The 23,014-nt window shown below is 48.5% G+C and overlaps 1 protein-coding gene across 1 annotated transcript in view; it reads left to right on the plus strand.

Annotated features, from left to right (window-relative positions):
* Positions 1–23,014, plus strand: part of SLIT1 (slit guidance ligand 1) — an 899,254-nt gene that overhangs the window by 728,199 nt on the left and 148,041 nt on the right. The window contains exons 24-25 of the mRNA XM_078643589.1: positions 1,780–1,851; positions 21,983–22,054. Coding sequence (XP_078499715.1) covers positions 1,780–1,851; positions 21,983–22,054 — 144 coding nt within the window. The remainder of the gene's footprint in view (positions 1–1,779; positions 1,852–21,982; positions 22,055–23,014) is intronic.

Below are 23,014 nucleotides of genomic sequence, written 5' to 3' on the forward strand. Positions count from 1 at the left end.
TCCACCAGCGTAGGTTGCAGATTTTTGCAAATACCAGGTAAGTGCCTTCTTTTTTAATTTTTTATTAATTTGCGAGGGGGGAGGGAGCATAGCCTAGCGTAGTTCCTCTGAGATTTTTCAAACTCCGTGGAACTATGCTTAGATGCACTACTCCAGCTCGGCCCGCCCTTAATTTCGACATACAATAGTAATTTATTTAATAATTTACTATTATTGACTTCTGGAGTTCCTGACAGTGAAGGTTTTATCGTCATACTGTCTAGGTGCATTGATACATATTGTACATATTAAAGTGCTGCTTTGTTTTGTTTTTGGTACCAATAAAAATGTGTTTAAAAAAGGGAGAATACATCACCATGAATCGTTTTTATTCTTAAATAAACCCGTGTTACCACGTTATTTACAGTGCAGTATAAAATATGTTGTATGCAAACCTGTTGTTGTGGCATGATCTCACTCACAGTAGTTTATTTTTGTAGCGTTTCCTCTGCAACTGTTTTCACTAGGGTATGGCCTGCTTTTGGATAGTGCATGCTTGTGGTTTATATTATATTCTTTAATTCCAGATGAACTTAGACAGAAGAGGTTTTGATTTCCTTTTTATTGGAGCTCATGCTCAAGATGCACTGTTAGATATATCGGCTACTTACTAGTTTCGCACACTAACTGTGTTTTGGATATTGAGGTTCTTCTGATTTAGGGCCTGATTGCGACTTTGGCAGTCTTGGAGTGGGCCGCCACACCAGCGCCCCGTTCTAAGTCTGCCAAAGTCGTCCGCACACCGCCCACCGGATTATGAGTTAAAACCCGATGGGCGGTCCTGCGGCGGCTGGCCCTCGGTGGAGCCTTTCAAAGGCTTGTATGTGAGCCTTAGAAAGGCAGTGCCGTGGGGCCACCACACCACATTCCTGCATGGCATGAACTGTTAAGTCCATGCTGTGCAGGAACTGTGTGTGCATGCGTACAGGGGAGCACCCCATGTACCCCCTGCATGCATCCCCTGGCCCTTAGGAAACAGAGGGTGCTGTAGAGTTCCCTTTGTTTCCTTACCACTTCATTTTTTATGACGGCTCACTGTCATGAAAACTGTAGCAGTGAGGAAACTTGTAATGTGCTTAGCGGTGCCTCACCGGTACTGGCAAGCATATTGCAAGCCTCAAACTGCTGTACCACTGTTTTAAGAGGTCCGACCGCCAAGCTTGTATAAGGCAGTCAGACCGCCGGTGCAGCAGTGCCAGCACCGCCAACGTGGCTGCGGCAGTCCATAGGATCAGCCTTTTACTTTCCTCGAATGATGTTGGTATATCATTAATTTGGAATTCCTTTACACATTAATGCCTGAAATGCATTGGAGTGGAGCATCAAGTTTCGTATAACTATGATATGAGATTCTATGCTGATTTTCAACAACAATATGAATTAACAACTTTTCATTTTTCAAACATATCCATGGATTCAATACACTTGGATGGCAAACATTTGCAGTGAATGCATCATTAAATATGTGTATTTGAAGAAGAAATAAGGTACTGCAAGTATTATTGTTTTGGGACAGTCCCTGAGTCATGTGCGCAACAAGTCTGTACCCCAGGTTGGTATGCAGCATCTTTTATAGGTTCTTTTTTTACCCTTGCCATCGGGCAAGTTCGACCCATATAGCCATGAGAACTATCCCCCTATGCATAACAAATAGATGTGATCATTGTGTGTTATTGTGGTGTGTAGCACAGAACCTAACTTTGCCATAATGTTCACTTCTGCTGCTTTCCTTCTCCTCAGGATCCTCAGCTACAACTCCTTGCGATGCATCCCACAATTGGCATTCGAAGGCCTGCACTCATTGCGGTTGCTGTAAGTTCCGCTATTTTGTTATGAACCCTGGTTCTGTTTCAACCCAATCAGTTTTTTCTTAGTCTCTTTGTAAAGATTCCCTTTAGCAAATATGTTAGCCGAATTAGAGAATGGTCCTATCGCTTGTCTTAGTGGGTTTGTGTCCTTACAGCACTTTTCATACCTACAAGATAATTATCAGGACATTTTGTGGTCACCTGATAATTACATTGAATTGCAGCTGTGGTTATCAGATCAATGGAATTGGAAAAAATTTACTCCAGGAACTCATACTTTGGGGGTGAAGGTGTTGCAACAGAAAGGAGGTGAAGTCACAAGGGACAGTGTCATGAAAATCAGTCTTATACATTTACTTTTTGTATGCTTTGCCACAAATAAATTGGCAACAAGGACAATGTAATAGCACATCTATTCTGATGTAATTGGTCACAAAGGCTGCATTTTAAAATGTATTATGGGGTTTAGGCACTCGTTGCAGAGATCTTTGCATTCCCAGTAACTCTAAGAGTGTAATAATAATGGTAAGATAACTCTGGTGGTTAATGCACTTGTGGGAGAGATATGTGCCTTGCCTACTCACAGTTTAAACTTATAAAGTAGCATAGAGAGTTAATATGTCTTATGCAAAGCACATTGTGTAACAGGCAGATAAATGATTTGTATTTCATCAAGGAGCTGCATTGAAACTGCAAGGCAAGGTTGGAACTTTATTTGTTTTTCCAAAATCTGTCCTATTAAAAGGTTGCTAAATATATAGGTTGCTTTGAGTAGTATTTAAAGGCCTCAATGTGATGGTGGAGGGACCGACAGGATGTGGGTAGTGGATCCTCTGCCCACAGCCCTTCGGTCCCACTGCCACATTACAATGCTGGTGGTCAGACCCTTGTCTGTTTGGGGATGGACTGCTGCCTCCAGCAGGAACAGTGATCCTGATGGGGCGGTGGTCGGAATCATGATCCCAAATGGAGGTAGTGCTTTGGCAAGCATCGCCGTCAGGATTATGGTGGCTCTTTCCAATAGTCTTTTCATGGCGGTCCATAAAAAGGCTGTCAGAAATTGATTTGGGGGGCCCCGAACAGGGCCCCAGTCTCTTGTGCGCCACTGCAAAGTTGATCTGGGGTACATGTAGTGCCCCAAGCACCTCCATGCACCATGTGCCATGCAACACATGGTGCATGGCACACAGTGCATGGTTGCGAACAAAGTGCTCCCTTGCACTGCAGCTTGTGCTGCAGAACTTTCCGACCACCAGCCTGGCGGTTGCATCCTAATAAGGCGGTCAGACCACTGCCTTCTTGGCGGGCAGTCTCCCGGCCGTCGTGATAGCGGGCAGCAATACAACCCTCCGCTATCATAATAAGTCCCTAAGTCTCATTACTACAGACAACCCAAATCACTTTGTTACATTTTAATTCCTGGCTTTCAGTTTCTACCGGCTTGCACTCGTAACATATAATGGCTACCAGTAAGGATAATATTCCACTCTTACACATTGTAACCCTCATTATTTATGCAGCATATCATGTTCACAGATTTACACATGTATGATTTATTGTCCATATTAAGGGGGTCATTAGGATGGCGGATTTCCCGCATACTCCGGGCCGGCGGAAGCCACCGCCGGCCCGGAGTATGCGGGAAATCCGCCGAGGAGACCTGAAAGACCCACCGCCAAATCAGGATTGCTGGTGGGTCTCCCAATCCGTCCGCCGCTTTTCCGCCGCGGTCGGAAGGCGACCACGGCGGAAAAGCAATAACATGGCTGGCGGTGTCTATCAGACACCGCCAGCCATATTAGGATGCAGGGTGAGTCATGCTTTTCCGCGACGGCTTTTCCGCCGTGGAAAAGCATACGGACAGTCACTTTTGGGGCCCGTTGCGGGCCCCCTGGGTGAAGGTTGCGTGGGGGGTGCACATGGGGGGTATCTATGGTACCCCCCTGCCCTTGCGTGCACGAAGCGGCAGGCACCACGCGGTGCCTGCCGCTTTGTGCATGCAAATGCACACCTTTTGTTTTTTGCATTGCGGCGGGTGCTGCTTCAAGCAGCATCCGCCGCAATGTAAAACATACAGGATGTGACCGCCAGGGTGGCGGTCACATCCTAATTGCTATGGAGGGACCGCCGCTGCCCATGCGGACGGTCCCTCCAACTCAGGGGTGGCGGACGGACGCAAGTCCGTCCGCCATCCTAATCGGCCCCATAATGTGTGCATGTGATGTAAAGTGCACTGCCATCCTACGTTTGGCTGGAAAATTAGTAAGTGCTATTTAAATTGTTATTTGTGTAACTACACATACAGACCGATACATCTGCCATTCTTACATTGCATGCATATATGTCTCATGTTCAGGTATTGAACAAAGCTAAAAAGCTGCCTTCAAATCGTAGTTACTGTTAAATACTTGTGAAGTGAAAACAGGATTTTTGCCATTGTTTCCCTCAATTACATTGGCATCAAGGTGACAAGCTACAAAGATCTCCCAACCAGGCTCACAGGCAAACATTAGGAGAGCTTGTGGCACATTATGTAGAACCTTTGTTTTAGGCCCAGCTGGAACAAAAAATGAGAAAGTCTCTTCACCGCCTGCAGGTTGCTGCTCAGAATGGAAAGCAGGCAACATGCTGGCACTGTTGAATGTGCCGGCAAATTAACTGAAATTCAGCATATTTCATTGGCTCCAGCCTGGATCATCCCTAACTCAATAATAGCTGCCTGATCCGTGATTAAGCTGGATCTCTCTCATTTCCTGCAGTGGATTAAGAGTTCAGTGACATAATATCGAGAACACAAATATCGATATCGATACATAAATATATTGTGTCAAAAATATCGATCACAAAAAATATAATTTTTCTATACTAGAAATATATAGGTTAAAATGGTAAAATTTTTATATTTTAATATATATCATAACTATAATGTAAAATACATAAATTTAAGTAATAGTTAATACTGTATATAAATATACTTACCTAAACATACGCACATAGATAGATATATATGTTTGTATATTTGTATACACATATATACATAACGTAACACTATTACACCAAATTCGTGATTTTTCCTAAAGTCAAACATGCATCTTGGGGAGTCATGCTTTTGCCTAAGGTCAAACGTGTGTCTTGGGGAAGCAGCAGCTTTGTGCTGGGTGCTTCCACCGCTATAAACAAGCTTCCGCTCTACATCAAATTGTCCACGAATCTCATGACTTTTAGAAAACCTCTCAAGACCTGACAATTTAATTCCTTATAATTCTTTCTTTCTTGCCACTCAGTAGCCAGCGCCAAGATACCCTCGGGTATTTGTGTGCTAAATAAGTTCATTTAAGATTATTAAAAAAAATATTTCCACATTATATTATTTTTAATGCTTTTTTTATTTACTAATATAAAAGGCATATATAAATTATATATATGTACATACAATTAATATAACAAAGAATATAAATTTAAACAAATAATAATATTACATATATTTTAACAATATTAGTAACATCTGTGAAAAATAGATATACTATTTCTACTGCAATGTATACAACAGTAGGGAAAGTGTTGGACTCCGGAGGGGAAAAATGTTCTATTCCCACTTCAATCTGTGCAACAGTAGGGAAAGCATTGAACACCGGAGGGGTAAAATTCCCTAATCCAACTCCAGTCTCTACAACAGAAAAGAAAGCAAAAGACACTGTGGGAGTAAAATGCACTATTCCAACTCAAGTATGTGAAACATTAAGGAAAGCGTTAGACACTGAAGGGGTCACATTTGCTATTTCCACTTCAATCTGTGTACCAGTAGCGAAAGTGTTGGACTCCAAAATGATAAAATGTACTATTCCCACTCCCAATATATGCAACAATAGGAAAAGCATTGGACCCCGAAGGGGTAAAATTTACCCTTCCCACTTCAGTCTGTTCAACAGTAGGGAAAGCGTTGGACACTGGAGGGGTAAAATGTACTATTCCCACTCCAGTCTGTGCAACATTAGGGAAAGCGTTGGACTCCAAAGTGGTAAAATGTACTATTCCCACTCCAGTCTGTACAACAGTAGGGAAAGGGTTAGGCTCAGAAGTGGTAAATTGTACTATCTCCACACCAGTCTGTGCAACAGTGCAACAGTACGGAAAGCGTTGGACACCAGAGGGGTAAAAAGTACTATTCCCATTCCAGTCTGTGCAACAATAAAACAGGCGCTGGACAACGGAGCAGTATTTACTACCACGCCAGTCTATACTACAGTAGGTAAAGCGTTCAACACCAGAGGGGTAACATTTACTATTCTCACTCCAGTCTTTGCAACAGTAGGGAAAGCATTGGACTCCAGAGGGATAAAATGTACTACCCCCACTCTACTCGTTACAGCAATAGAGAGGGAATAGTTCACTTTAAAAAAATAACATATTTGAACAACTCTATTAAATAACCAAAAATATAAAATTCTTACAATAAAAATGATATTTATTTATTTATTTTATTTGCTGGTTTTTATAGCGCTTGAATCGACTCCAGATGGAGTATCTCTGCGCTTTTGGTGCCGGCTAAACAGAAGATGTGAAATTGGAGCAGATGCTAGATCTCATTTTTAAATAAAACAGTTTTCAGTTGCCTTCTGAATTTCAAGTGCTCAGTGCACTGTCTTAGGGACAGAGGAAGTCTGTTCCATAGTGTGGGTCCTGTAATTGACAATGCTTTATTCCCATGCCTCGCTTTCTTGGCGCGGGGCACCACTAGGAGCAGATTGTTGCTTGATCTTAGCGTTCGAGATGGCATGTAGGGAATAAATTTGTTTTTAAGATAAGCAGGCCCTTGTCCATGAAGACATTTGTGGATCAGGCAAGCTATCTTGAATTTTGTTCTTTGCCGGATCGAGAGCCAATGTAATTGCTCAAGGAGGGATATATCTAAATTTAAAAATAAATAAAACAAATTACATAATTATTACAATTTTAATAATTATGATCAATTAAAACAAATATGATTAATTTGATTGCAATTCCACACTCTATTTCGACAAACATAACCGCCAACAATTAAAACGTAATTGATATAAAAAAGTATACCACAATTAACACATTAAGTAATAAATAAAACAATTATTAATAAATGAATACATCATTTGTAATGTATTATTACTTGAATAACTTACCACTCTATTGTATATGAAACTATAAATCATAATTAACAAATACATTTAATTTAAAAATATCTAAAAATTGCAAACTATATTAAAAAAAATAACAATAATTATACAAACAATTTATAACATATACAATGAAAATAGAAACTTAAATACATAAAGATAATTAAAAAGCGATATTTTTACAACTATATTTGTGTACATGATATTAACAACACAAATATTTTTGACAACGATATTACTTGCCTTAAAAATAGATATTTTTTAAACAATATTTCTGCATCATGATATTTATGTATCACACTTGATATTTTGTGCAAATACTGGATCAAGTAATGCATCAGGTGCTAATAGGTTTAACAGACATCTCTGGTTTCTTAACAGTAGGCAACTAATGATTCTGTGTTTCTTCCACTAAACGCTTCAATGCACATAACTCTATTCGAAAATACAAACTGCTTCTATGCCCTGTCAGTAAATAGGCTTGCATGTCTGACGCTTAGATTTATAGACGGACACGTAAAATTGGTAGAAAAAATATTACTTTAGAAATTGAATGCGTGGGTGAGGCATTCCAAAAAAAGGTAGCTAAAGTGCCATTGAATAGTTCGGGCTCTGCAATCAAATATAGGTAACAAATGTGTTGCATTATAAAGTTTCAATAGATTTCTCCAACTCCTCTTTTTTGCCCAATTTCTGCAATTTCTATTCACTTTTTTGGCATTAAAGAGTAATCTCTCTCAGTTCTCCTGTTTGATTTGCTGTAACTATGTATGCAGCTGCTTCTTCTGTTCGCACCACATTAGCGAGAGAGAAGAAAAAACATTCTCTTTTTTTTACAAATTATAAAAGTTAGAAAGAGGCATCTAATAATAGAGCCGGGACATACTTTCAACAGTTCTAGTGTGTGATTCTAATGATAAGAAATGTTGACGAGTGGAACATTAGATACTCTCTGGAGTGTTTGGGTGATGCAATGTATGCAGGATGGAACACCAACATGATCACAGGTGGGCAAACATGCTCTCAAAACTCTAAGAACATTTATGCAACTCAACTCTTTTTTCAGTGGCGGCTGCTCCCAATGCAAGGAGGAATACAAAAATACGAGCAGAAAGAATTTTTGTTTTTTATTTACCACTTACCTCATACTGCATCCCCTGTCTTGCTTTTCTCTGGTACTCCACTAGTGCACACTGCACAGACTCCCAGATGCCAATCCTGACGATGCTCTCATACTGGGAATGCTATTACCAGTGCTTTAAATGGGCCGGTAGATCACCGGTACTGAGTACCGGCTCTTCTTATTTTTACCGATCAGAGTACCGGCACTTTTCCACTGCTAAGGAGAGTACCGGTACTCAGTGAAGGTAAGCTAATTGGTGCTACTGCTGCGGAGCTCGGGGCAGTCAGAGTGGAGCAGATCTGTACAGCACTCTAACAGCCAAAGCGCCTCTCTAGCTTGTAGATGAGTAACTGCTGAACCATTCAGCAGCGGCTTATGTGCGTTATGCAAGGGATGTCGCTGTTTTGGAAATGTCATGCCCTGCTGTGTTTGATAGAGAAGGGCCCATTAAGGCCCTGCTCTGTCAATCACATTCACACCTTGCTTGCTGTGCTGTAACAATCCCAAGTGAGCCTTTTTTGAGTGTGTGTGTTTTTGCCTGCTTCTGTTTATGGTTGAGTGCGAGAGAGAAAGTGAGCTCAGAGAGGAAGAGAATCTGGACACTCTCAGGAGGTAGTTTTAAAGAAATGCGTGGAATGCTTTTGTGTGTGCATATCTGCTTGTTTCTGTGTATATTAGAAGTATTGTGCCAAAAGCAACCAAGTAGGAACAGTATGACAGTGAGAAGCTACAAATAATTCAAAACAAGGAAACTTTAACATATTGTGTTAGGTCTTTATTTTCTGTAATTATTTAACATGTTTTGTTTATGTCCTGCAGCTGGCGTAGTGCTCATTATTAATGCTGCTATTCCAAAATCTCTTTTGTCTGAGGCACACTGATAATTAGCCTGAATGGTGCTGTTGATGGCTTGACTGCATTCATTTAAAAGCTCCTTCTATTATGATTTAGGGCCTGCTCGCCGCAGGTATTCACACCACTCTTTATCATCATATGGAGCTGTTAATCTGCATTTATGGGAAGTTTGAAACTACTATCAAAGGAAATGCACAGGCAAAATGAATACTCAATAGAAACGTCTTAGTATCATCATGTCTCGCCCCACCTCTAACCCCGCCCACTAGCCACGCCCCTAGCTCAATTTATTGAGTACCTATACTTTTTTTCCAATTTAAAGCACTGGCTATTACCCAGCATGAGAAAAGCGCTGGAATTGGTCTGGAGGGCCTGTCTCAGTGCGCATGTCAGTTAGGGTGTCCTAAGACGGGCGACTAAACCGACATACGCACTTAGCAGTGCCCATCATTCCTCCTCCCTGGAGCCCAGGATGGCCAGGCCCCACCCCATCCTGTGACTCTCTTACCCTGCAGAGGCAACAGTGAAAAATAAAATAATAATAAAATGATTTTATTCTTTTATTTTTCATTACCTCTGCTGGGTAGCAGCAGTGGGGCAACACTCTCCCACCATAGCGGAGAAGCAGCTCCTGCTCTTTTGGTGTGCACAAAACAATATTAAAAAACATAGCCTTGTCTTCAATTCTAGCCAAGATTTAAAATGCCCAACATAATTTCTACGGGTCGAATGTAATTGTATCCTAAAAAATGCTAAAATGTTTGACTGCAAACATGTAGACTGGAGTAATATGAGGCAGGGATGGTTCAATCACCTCAAATGCCCCTTTCGCAGTCAGTGAAAAGTAATGAATGGAAATGCTTGATTTAATCGGAGTCAAAGCACTTTACTGTGGGTGCATTCCATGCCATCTATTTTAGCTTGTTTGGGGCTCTATTGAAAGGAACCAGTCCAAACAAATCTTCTTTTGCCCTGCTCTGCTGTCTGCACCAATAAGCTAGAACACATATCCTGTGGAGGGCAACACCAACACCCTCAGCATCCTGTTTGCCTTTGTTTCCTTTTTAGCATCCATATCCCGCTTAATGTAGGGGCACTGGTGTAGCTAGGGGGGGGGTGTTGGGTGCGGTCCGCCCCAGGCATCACTATTTTGGGGGTGGCAGTCTTTATAACTTATTTGGGGACAGTAGTGTCAGTGTCCCAGTGGGTCTCATGGCCGTCAATCTTTTAGCGCGCTTAAGCGCTACCAATGGCGGCCCTGGGCATCGTTTTGGCCAGCACCCACGCCGCGCTGAAAATGCAGCATGGACGCGCGCCACCGCTAAGTGCTCTCGATGGGAGAGGAATCGAGTCTGGGGAGACTGAAAGGACACGCGGCAGGCCGCGGCGTGCTTGAGTTGCAGCAGGAGTTTTGCGGCCACAAGGCGGACCGGCCCGGAACCAAATTGCTGCAAATGATCCTCGCAAAGTAAGTGTCAAAGCAGGAGCACTAACCGGTCCATAAGCTGATGTGGAGGTGCGATAATGGTGCGTGTTGCTGAGTACCACGGCAGGTTTGGGAGCTGTCTCATTTGCTGCTACTACAATCTAACTCTCACACAGTACACGGCACACCTTGGCATTTCTCTTACAATTTTTTTTTATAGGCGCGTCCTCCTACCGTCCGAGGCGCAGTCCTGAGAAAGTTTTGGCTGGCACTGCTCACACTGTTAAGAAATGTAATCATGAAGTCCGCCACCTGTCAGAGTCGACACCCCCACACCGGCAGCGGAGTGAACCTGGTCGCTGGGAGGGCTTCCTCCGCTACAGCCAGCCTAGATCACTCCAGCAAGCCTCATCGCGCAATAACAACTCCACGCATCAGTTAGCGTAAAAGGCCATTTATTAGGACAGGCATGACATCAGCAATAAACATAACACATTAACTTTAACAATCCCCCCAACATCCTGCCATTCACCCCATCATCCATTCACGTGCTTCACCAGCCACTCCCCCTTCACACCATGACATCTTTGCATCTCATTCACTTTCCCCCTTTCACTTTCCAACTCCTCTGTCATCTCCATCCATCGCACTCTCGTCTACCACTCCCCCCATCCTGCACCTGTAACCCCCTCCCTGAAAGGGTGATTCTGCCTGTCATGGACTCCCCACCCCTCCCAGTTCCCGTCAACACCCTATCTTGCCATCCCGTCCTAAACTGGCACATTGCCCAACTTTGGCAATTACAACAAACGCCCCACGACCCCTTTCCAAATGTAGGGTGGGTGGGTGGTAAAACGAACTTCTTTCCCTGAGGCACCGGGGACAGGAAGAGGAAGTCCTTCCCTTTCCTGTCCCCTTAAATAACCTCCTAACCCCTCCCACCCCTGACCTAACCCCCTAACTACTTCCTGCCATGTCCCTAACTATTGCGCGAACACCCCGGGGAAAAGACTGGTCTGCCGACCTGCTTTCCCCCGGGGGCCGCATCGCGCAATAACCACTCCACGCATCAGTTAGCGTAAAAGGCCATTTATTAGGACAGGCATGACATCAGCAATAAACATAACACATTAACTTTAACAATCCCCCCAACATCCTGCCATTCACCCCATCATCCACTCACGTGCTTCACCAGCCACTCCCCCTTCACACCATGACCTCTTTGCATCTCATTCACTTTCCCCCTTTCACTTTCCAACTCCTCTGTCATCTCCATCCATCGCACTCCCGTCTACCACTCCCCCCATCCTGCACCTGTAACCCCCTCCCTGAAAGGGTGATTCTGCCCGTCATGGACTCCCCACCCCTCCCAGTTCCCGCCACCCAGGGAACCCCCGGAGGGCGGTTACCTGCCCCACCAAGCGTGCACCTTTCGAACTCATACTCTCGGACACCAGATAGATTCATTCCTCAGATGGCTAATCAGGTCGCGCAACTCCATTAGGTAAAAGGCATTCCCCATGTGAGAAAGGTGCATGCCGTCGTCCGGGAAAAGAAGTGGCTGCTCCAGCTGAAGCCCGACATGAGCCAGCACATTGATCCCCTTATCTGCACAAAAGAGTCTCATAGCCCTGTTCAGTTTCCTGCGTTCCCGTTCGACTGCCGCAGGTTTAAGTGCACCCCTCCAAATTCTCCGTGGAACAAACTCAGTCCACACAATACAGGCGCCAGCCAGATTGCGTTTCATTGCTTCCAAATCCCTCTGCATCAAGTGCAAAAGTGACAATCCCGAGTGCTTCACTAAGTCATTCTCTCCCAAGTGGATGATGAGCATGTCCGGGCAGCCCAGCTGCGACACTTTCTTTGTGAGCCATGGTTGCAATTCTCCCCAGCGCATTCCGCTCTTACCCCACCATTGTACCTCGTGATGGCTGCTCCTCAGGCCCAGGTTACGGCCGTACACCCACCTGGCAGCGTACCTCTCCCCCCAGTGCACAAAAGAGTGCCCAACGACCCAGGTGACCGTCTTGGCCCCCGGCCCCCGGCCCACGAACACAACCTACGAAGAGAAAGAGATTAGTACCCCAACAGAACAAGAGAAGCAACAAAAAACAGTGCAGCCGGCCAAGCAGCACGCCCCACCCCTTCATTTACGCACATAGCGCTCGCAGCAACGCGACCGCATCGCCCAATCCTCCGGATCTCCTCCCACGACCATCCCAAGCCCGCAGCAGTAGTGGCCGCCCCAATCCGAAACGAGTGCGTGCCAAAACGCGCCGGGTTCCTTCCCAACCTCCGCAAAGCCATCCGCAGAACCACCAACAACTGAGAGGACGTCAAGCGCTTTCGCGACGCATGCACAAAAATCTCCCCTTCCAAGCTTCGCACTCGACCACAATATTCCAGCCACTCACGCACCGGGCACACACCCTCACACCCACTCTCCGACAACCACACCCATTTGCCCCGACCCAACTGGTCTGTCTTGGAACGTCCCAACCATATACCCAAACGAACCCCATCCACACGCACATCCGCAAACACTCGGCCCGGCGCCCCACGCGTCCCCAGCAACTCTGACACCCGAAATGCACCAAAAAACATCCAAATCATGCATAAACGAAAGAGCGCCACCTCTTCCCCGTCATACCAACAGAAATGCAACTCCCTTAAAACCTGCACCAACAAATCAAAAGTGACCGGCTCCCGAGGCAGTTCCCCCCCACCCATCTCCGCCCTCACCCGACCCCAACCTTTTAACATTCGGCTCAGCAGATCCGCCCAAGCCGGATCAAAACCCAAATACACCATGCTGTAGAAAGAAACGCCCGCCAACTTGCCAGCAATCGTCGTCTGCGACAGCCCTTTATCCATGCAATCCAACACAAAGCGCACCACCCCACGCTCACACTCTTCCTTGGACAATCGTCCCACTCCCATCTCTCCCCCCGCCAAGGACCCAAACTCAGCCCACGCCAACCTGTACGCCCGCCTAGTGGACCCCGCTATTGATCTTTCAACCAACCCAACCACTCTCACTCCCCCCAGGCCCAGATACCCTCCGGCACCTTGGTCTTGCAAGCTTCCGCTCCCGGCGCCAGCTCCCTGAAGCGCTGCCACTGCGAACGAGATAACGCATCCGCAATTTCGTTACTCACGCCTGGCACATGTTGCGCGCGGAACAGCACATTGTAACGCAGACACAGCAGCATGAAACTTCGCAGCAAGCGCAGCACCCGCAGGTCCCTCGCCTTTTGGTTGTTCACCAAGTCCACTACAGTCATATTGTCCACATGAAACACCGACCTGTTCCTGAACTCCGGGCCCCACACCAGAAAAGCAACCAACAAGGGGAAGAACTCCAAAAACGCAATGCTCCTGCCCTGCCGCAGCCAATGAGCCGGCCACTGCTCTGCACACCAGCGGCCGTCCCAGAAAATTCCGAAACCGGCAGCACCCGCCGCGTCAGAGTAGAGCTGAATCTGCCACACCATCCGGTCACGCGCAAAATCCAAGGACACACCATTGAAGTCCTCCAGGAAAACCAGCCACACTCGCAAGTCCGACCGGACCCCCAGCGTGATCCTGATCCTGTGATGTGGGAGGGCTGCCCCCGACATGGCCATGCCGAGCCGCCTGCAAAACGTCCTTCCTGCCCTCACCACCCTGCACGCAAAGGTCAACAACCCCAACAGGCGCTGCACGGACCTCAACTCCAGCTTCCGAACCTCAATCGCACTTCTCAAAGCTTCCTGCATCTCTGCCACCTTCCGTACCGGTAGCCGCGCCTGCCAAACCACCGAATCCAACTCAATCCCGAGAAAAGTCAGGCAACAACTAGGCCCTTCAGTCTTCTCCGGTGCCAACGGCACCCCAAAATCCTGTGCCAACAACTGAAACTGCCGCAAAGCCTCGCCGCAAGTGCCAGAGTGACCCGCGCCCACAAACAGAAAGTCATCCAAATAGTGAGACACCAGCCGGTGTCCACTGCGGTCACAAAGGCCCACTGCAAAAAGGAGCTGAAAGTCTCGAAAAGCACGCAGGAAATCGCACAACCCATCGGAAGAACCATGTCCACGAAGATGGACCCATCAAACTGCATGCCCAACAGTGAGAAATCCGCGGGATGAATGGGGAGGAGGCGAAAGGCCGACTTGATGTCACATTTGGCCAACTCCGCCCCCCTCCCACAGGACCTCACCAAGCCTATGGCATCATCCACCGACGCATACAGTACTTTTGAATCCTCCTCAGCAATGAAATCATTCACCGACCCTCCCTCAGGCCAAGACAAGTGATGAATCAATCGAAACTCTCCAGGTTCTTTCTTGGGCACCACACCAAGAGGTGATACAATGAGATCCGACGTCGGCCAGTCTGCAAAAGGACCCGCAATCCTGCCCTCCGAAAACTCCTTCTCCAATTTACGCGCCACTACCTCCGGCAATTCCTTGGCGGACCACAAGTTCTCAGCCCAACGTCTCTCCCTCGGCCCCTGATAACCAATCCGAAAACCTTCCATGAACCCCCAGTATAATCGCAACGCCGCTTCTTTATCAGGGTACCGTGAGAGCCATGGACACATGGCCTCCAACCTAACCGGAGTATGGGCCCTTCGGCCCAGGCTGACCCCTACCCGCGGCAAGTTTCCACTGCTCTGACGGCGAAGCCAACGTGAGGCACTGTGTGACTGCATGCCGCCCCCCGCACTTTGAACACTCATGCTTGAACTTACAAGAGGGGCGGTTGCAGAAACCTTTATTGAAACCCCAACAGGCTCCCGAAGACACTGGCTTGTACTGTTGTCCCTCAGCCCCGGACTACACCACCTGGCCTCCCAAACCACCTGCACCTCCTTGGCTACCCGCCCCAGACTGGGCGGGGCGCGACTGAAAAGACCGATAAGTCACCGGAAGACCGCTAGCCGTATGAGTGGAAGCCGCCGCCTGCGTCGAAGACATCCATTGAATCCAAAGCTCCTGATCCACCTCCCCCCATGGCGTGTCCGGATTGACGCTGATCCTGGCCCTAAACTCCTCGTCGTAGCTCAACCAAGCAAAACCCCCGAAATGCAGCTGCGCCTTCCTAATCACGTCCATATACTTGAACAGAGCAATCGCCCGATCACCATACTTTTCACAATATATACTCGCGTAAATCAAGAAAGCCGACGTCCAATTCTCCATCGTAACCGGCACCCTCGGCCGCCTGGTCAACTCCCATTCCTCCTCCTTAGACCCTTCCTTCGCCTGAATCTCCCTATGTAGCAGTTTAAACACATCCGCATATTCGTGCCTCCAAATCCTCCCTCTTGTTTTCTCCGACAGATGCGAACCCAGGGGCACGGCCAAACCCAATAAGGCAACTTCTTGGGGAGCTTCCCCACTCCATCATCTTTACCCCCCAAATCCTCCACCTTGTCGGTTTGCGCACTGGCCGTCGTGACCTGCTTCCCCCCAGCAGCCGCCACCGGCTCCGCCCCAACATGGGCCCCCGTCCGTACAGACCTATCCCCCACCCCCACCGACCGGCAGGGCTTCTTCCTCCCTCCTTTCCCCCCGTCAGTCCATGCGTCCCACCAAGAGCCCTCACCTGACAAGGTTGCAGGAGCGTCCGTCTCCCGTCGCCGTGCGTCCGCCGGCTTCATGGTCCCCTTGGTGGCCCGACTGGCGCCATCTCGTGCCTCATGGGAAACACCTACCGTGGCGGATGCCACCTTAGCCCTGTTCACACACTCCGACTCGCGCAACTCACCCTCTTCCAACTCATCCTCCTCATCCTCTTAGTCCAACCACTCATCCTGAACATCCAGCGGCACCACTTCCGTAACCACTCTCTTGGCACCCTTCCCTTTCACTCCAGGCATAAACTCGCATTCCAGCATCAATGGTGCCCGCTCCCTCGATGGAGGGCAGGTCGCCGCGGACCCCCCTGCTTCTTCGTCCCGGTGTTTGGAGGCCGTTTTGTGCCCCGCCGTCCCACCCCGGCCTCTGCCAGCTGACCCCGCTGGCCTGTCCCCCCCCCCCGCCGAGCCGTATGCGCTCGGGGAGGCCCCGGTGCCAACAGGTCTCTGATCCGTCAAGGCAGTCCCTGAACCTTCCACCCAGACCCACTGCCCGCGTGACCCAGGGGCCCCCCTGCCTCTACCTCCAGTTGCCCCCCTGCCACGCGCAGGCACCAGGACCCCATCGCCCTTGGGCGTCCCACCCGCCTTCGTCCCCCTGACCTCCTTCAAATGCTGCCACTCTGTAGGAGAGTAGGGTCTGCTATCCTATGGTCACCCCAAATTTTTGCTTTTTGCTTCACTGGTTTTCGACTACTGAGGCTGTGGGCCTGCTGATCAGACCCCCAGCCTGCTGTTCTCTCACTAAATTAATGATACATGTGCTATAGGCACATACCCCAATTGGAAATGGACTCCTTGTCAGGCCCTGTATAATGCACTATAGGTGCCCAGGGCATAGGGGCCACCAAGGCCTACCAGGGGCTGCAGCATATCTTTTGCCACCCCTGGCTGGTTCTTAAATTGACACAACTGGCTGATCACTCAGCTGGGGTAAGGTGGTGTAATCACCCCTTGCTTAGATATAGTATACCTATATCTAAACCTATATCTGGACACATATAAACCTGTGAGCCACTCCTATGGAAGGCCTCATCAATCCTGGAGGCAGAGTGGTTGGTTTAATGTGAGATGGAGCTCTAGCATGAGCTGAGCCTGTCTGCAGCTGTCGGGAACAACTCCCTAAGCTGTTTCAGGATAATGCCATACCATATACTCTTAAGTGCATTATAATCCTCGCGGTTATATAGCAACTTTGGTTTGGCTTTATCAAAACATGTCGTGTAAGGTGTCATACGATTTGGAATACTATCCCCTCGCCAGTTCTGGCGACGGGGATAGCATTCCACCCCTCTAGAGGGGTAAGACATGTTACTTTACTTAAATGCGGTTAATTTCTAAAAGGACCTTGGATCCACAAAATGGATGCCTCTGCCACAGACACAAGTCTGACCCCCTGAAGCTGACCGAAACTCAGCCAACGGGGCCTGGACAAAGGGTTTCCTGTCACAGGGAGGTGTTACACCCCCCCAGACAGGAGATAGTGGATTGTAGCAGGGAGGTTTGAAAGAAACCAGACACTGCATGGGGAGCACAAGGCTGCCCCTTGCATAATCCGGCCAAACCGGTTCTGGGGCACTCCAGCCCTCGTGCCAGGGCGGCCTGGATCAAAGGAAGGGGGTGTATCCACCCACTTCCTGGGTCCCACCCATAGGAGGGGACCTAGCAGGTAATCCAGCCCCCAAAATTACTATAAGACTGGGAGCAGTGCCAAAGCACTTCAGATTATCCTGATGAAACATAAGAAACGAAACTCTGGACCCTTCGACATCCTACTCAACGTAGAAGACTGAAGAATCTCCCTTGTGGTCAAGGAGTGACCACCCTGTGCAAACAGGCACCATCCAGCCCTCGACGTCTGCTTTGTCGCAGTTCCCGCCGGAACTCGAGCGACAGAGATCGACGAGATCAAGCTTGCCTGCCTTCTAATAGCTCGATCCACAGTCCCTGCAGAGCTGAGACCCGTGGAGGCGACCGGAAGCGTGGGGCACGCGATCTTGAAAAGACCACGAGACGCTGACCGTGCAGCCCACGAGTGACCCTCGAAGCTGTACAACAGGGTTTGAGAAGACCCAACCCTGAGCCACTCTTGCACCGAAGTTCACCCCTCTACACTCGACGAGTGCTGCGTGGGGCCCTTCTGCTTCTTTTGGCTCAACGCGTTGGCCTGGTCACTTGCCAGCTGGCTTGTGGCCCCTGTGCCGACGAAACTTGAAATTCGACTTGCGATTCTGGTTGCTCCAGATTTGCACCAGCTCCCCTGAAAAGGAGCCCCCACTCTGACCCTCCTGGTTCGAGTGAAAAGCAATCTCCTGGTTCCGCGTGGATTGCTTTTGCCAAGTGTTGTTTGCTCCAATCTTGAAGCCGACAGCGCCAACGGCGAGAGCCTGCGTGAGGCAGATCGTGACCTGCTCCTGGACTTCGTAGATGCCCCAGAGCCCACGTGACAGCAGAGAGAAGCTCCTCGACAACCACCTGATTGCGCCCGACATTGCCTGGTTCCGTCCTGGTTCCACCCTGGTCACTGCTGAGTGACCCAGACTCTGTCCCCTCTGCTTTCAGGTACTTTTTGACTTGAGTCCACCCTTGGACTCCACCGGACACTTCTCTTTCACCCTGCCTGCAGCCCTTTCAGCTCCAAGCACCAAGAGCCTGCGTGACGAAACCCGACTCAACTTCGACCCTGTGCACCCGCTTCCTGTGGGTGAGGTAACATTGCAACGCCGGTGTTCCCACACTGGTACACACCTCTAGGGTCTGTGTCTTAAGTTTTGTTCCTCTAGGTTCAGCGGAAGTGTCCTTAAACTTTAACTTTGTAACTTTTACGCACCATTGGTTAACATTGATGCATGCGTGCACTTTCTGCACTGCACCCGAATCCCGCTGGCTTTTCCCGACTTCAGCATTGCTTGTCCCGACTGCTCCCAGCGATTCCCTAGGCCCTAGGCCTAACCACTGTTCGATCGGAATCTCTTATACCACTTGTTTAGTATATGGTCTGAGTGGCCCCTCGCCCTCATCCATATTTGTGCAACTTTGTATGTTATACTGTGCTTTTGATTTAACGCTTGTGCCCCTTTATTCATAAAGAATACTGGGGATTGTTTTTAGTAATAAATACATATATTTTTATAATATATACTTGTGTGGTGTCCTTTCATTTGATATTACAGAATTGTATGTGGTAAAACAGCTCGCTTAACACAACCTCTTAAGTTAAGCCTTTAGGCTGCTTAGTCCATGCTACCCCTAGGATAGCTTGTCTAATAAGGTTGACTTACAACCAGACACCATAAGGGAGTGTTTGGTCTGATAACAGGTGGTTCCAGAATTGGAAACATCACCTATCAGGCCAACTTCTCACACACTCCCTCCCATACTCGGAAATGACGCGACGCTGGTCGCGGGCCCTCTCCTCCTCGGACATGTGCTCCCACCTGTCATAAATGGACGACCGCCCAGGCACCCCCAGGCCCCCCCCCCCGGGCACGGGTGCCCCAGCACCCCCTGCCCCAGGCTGCTGCTGCGCCTTCAACCGGTCTTTGCCCTTGGAACCCAGCTGTTTGACAACCCCTTTCCGGCCCCCCGAAAGGTCAACCGGTTGCTCCAGGATGGTGAACTCCTCCTCCCCCCCAGACTCCCCCCCCCCGACAGGGTGAGCGCAAAATCCTCACCAGCCGCCGCCTCCCACTCACCCAGGTCCTCCCCCCCACTGCCCTCACTGCTCTCATCGTACCCCACCAGTTAGCCCACCCTCCCCGACCCCCCGGCACGCAGTGCCAGCGGAGTCCCAGACGCCCCGCCATCCTCACCGGAAAACGCCTCAATGGACTCGATCTTAGCCGGGAGGCTCAGCCGCCTCCCCCCTTTCTTGGGCGCCTCCTGCTGCCTCTTACCCTTAGCCTTTTTAGGCGCGCCCTCCCGAGCCCCAGCGGGCTCATCCATGCAGGCTGCGACAGCTGCGGCCACCCCCGCTGACGCCGACCGGGGCGTGCGGGTCATCCCCACCGATGCCTGGTCCAAGACCCCGGGTTGCAGTAGGTCCGTCCTCCCCGCCCGTCCAAGAACCAGTAGTGCAGCCCTCACTGCCTCTGCATCAGGTGCTGCCATGCCTCTAAAAGCGTTTTCCTACCTTCCGCGAGATGCGTGAGGTTTGGCAACCTCAAATCCAGTCCGTCCGCGAGATGCGTGAGATTCGGCACCCTCGGCCCGTCCGCGAGATGCGTGAGATATGGCACCTGCGCGCGACGTACCGGGACACCGAGGACTAAACCCTGGAAACATCGCCTAAAGTGAGAGCCCACCTAACTGGACACAGTAAACCCACCTAGCAAAGTCGCTCTGGGGCACCAGAACGCGACCAAAATACCCCTAAATCACACTCCACCTACAGCTCCTAAAACTAACTTCTTTCCCTGAGGCACCGGGGACAGGAAGAGGACGTCCTTCCCTTTCCTGTCCCCTTAAATAACCTCCTAACCCCTCCCACCCCTGACCTAACCCCCTAACTACTTCCTGCCATGTCCCTAACTATCGCGCGAACACCCCGGGGAAAAGACTGGTCTGCCGACCTGCTTTCCCCCGGGGGCCGCAGATTCAATCATGCCGGGCTGCCCTGAGTCCGAGTTGCGGGCTGCAGCAAGGCAGCATGGACCGTGTTAGTTAGGAAGGGGGCGTGGGATAATGAGGGAAAAGCAAATCAAAAGCAGGACAAAAGGGATGTGCCGTGGGGTAATGAAAGATAAATAAAGGGAGTGAAAGGACATTGAGATCTCAGTGCCCCGTGATTTGAGGATCACCCTCTGTCTCGCAGATTTCAGCAGAGAGCAGAAATACTCACTCGTTAATGTTGTTTCTGGACTGAGATCCTGAACAGGTACTCAGGCAGGGGCCACTTGGCTGGGATCGCAGGCAGTTCCTGTTGCAGTGACGTAGTAAGGGGGTGGCGATCTGCCTCAGGCGGCACAAGTTTTGGCGGCAGCCTCCCTCCCCCCCTTACATTCGGCCGCCGCGGGCGACAAATGCAGGTACCGCCACGGGCGGCTAAGGCCTAGCCACGCCACTGTATAGGGGGAGAAAATCACCTGAAACCCTGAAGTCTGTACTCTACTCTCACAACCCTTGCTGTAGAATGGCATTAATAGATGTACTATACCGCTGAGCTGCATTGAGATGTCCCTCCTGTCCACTCCTACCCCCACTTACCTTAAATAAGGCACTATTTATGTGTGCCAAATTACATATACTGAATCTCTGTCATTTTGTGGTATTTGACTATTGTTTTAGCCAAATCAACTTTTACAGAGAACAACAGGGTCGTTGGGACCTCGAGTGTCACTAGGACCTTGGTGGTTGACCCTCCAACCCAGAGGTCAGCCACTTCCCTGGCGTGGGACCGCACTCAATACTTAAAGATCTATGGCGGATTGGTAGAGATCTTCATGCAAGAGGTTCGCCATGTTTTTTGGGCATCCTTGAGGCTTGTTTTCTTTTTGCAGAAACAAACCCCTAAATCGAGGGTTTGTTTCGGAAAATGAAAAACTCAATGGCCTGTTGCGTAAGGAGTCTCCTCTCTGCACATGGGGGGGCAGCCATGCAATGCAGGGGAAATGAATGACAATCTCCGTGAACATTACTGTGATCTGGTGGCCAAGTGCCAGAGGGGCTGTCGGGGCAGGTGTTTCCACTCACGAAGCTAACTGAGTCTCCATTCTCAGTGATTTTATCATTCCTCAGCCTTTGAGTGGGGTGAGGGAACTGTGAAGTTGGCCGACAGGGCATCTACCCTGCATCTGCCACCATCTGAAAGACCACCTTCATCTCGTACATGGCGCAAGCTGGTGCATTACAAGTGAAGACTACACAGGCATTAAAGTCATTTATAATCTAGATTAGAGTGTGATCATATAGAATATTGTTGTGTAGCCTGTTACTGATCACACATGCATTGCATCTCTGCAGGTCTCTCCATGGCAATGACATCTCAAGCCTCCCAGAAGGAATCTTCACTGACGTCAGCGCGCTCTCTCACCTGTAAGTAAACTGCCACCATGCTGACACTGATTCATAGTGTCAACAAACAACGTTTCTAGAGCTGCATTACTTACTCCCCGGCATGATGTCTGATCTGTTGACCTACTTCATGCTGTTTGATCCCTGCTGTGCACTGAGTTGGATGACTATGATGCATGAGTAGAGGTTGCTCGAGCAAGAAGGTAGAAAACAGATAAAATGTATGTTTGATCTGAAAAAGATGTGAATGCGTGTGGGTCCATAGCACCCATTTACCTGTCAGCTTAGAGCAAAGCTGTTCTATCCTTCTCGCTCCACATATTTGTGTACCTTTTGCATCACATAGTTTTGCTAAAATAGTTGTTGGCTACCATTAATTTGGTCAGACAGTTCCTAGAAGTGTAGGAAGTTGAAATGTTTGTTGCTTTCCCAAACCAACATTATACATGAGGTTGCTGAAAATCCTCAGTATTCTTATCATCTCATCTAGGGAAAATGCATCTCATAATGTTTGGATGTATTATGAAAAGAGGTTTAGGAAACTGTGATTGCAGCAGGAGCAGAACATATCACATCGGCATCAGCAGAATATATATTCCTCTGCTACTTTCGTGTTGTAATGCACATATGATATAGGAGTATGGAATATTTGCTGAAGTTCATCTTTTTCTGTTGAATATGAGTCTGTTCAAATGCATTACCAGCCCATACATACATTGCAGGCATTAGAATGAGTTAGCTGCAAGGCAGCAGAATGAGGCAGTACAAGACGTAGTACACATTATATTGTAAATATGTTCCCCAGTCCCTCATTCTCTTTCCTCTATATCGTGCTTACTAGGCAGTGAGAACCTCACTTGTTCTACAATATGTGTAATTGTTCTCTTCCAAAGTCCAGGACAGGCTGTTTTTGTTATATATTGTAAAATTTGATCGACTATGTTTATCTGCTCTTGAAATGGCCTACATACTAGTGATTTT

The sequence above is a fragment of the Lissotriton helveticus genome, chromosome 5_1 (assembly GCF_964261635.1).
Source record: "Lissotriton helveticus chromosome 5_1, aLisHel1.1, whole genome shotgun sequence".
NCBI lineage: Eukaryota > Metazoa > Chordata > Amphibia > Caudata > Salamandridae > Lissotriton > Lissotriton helveticus.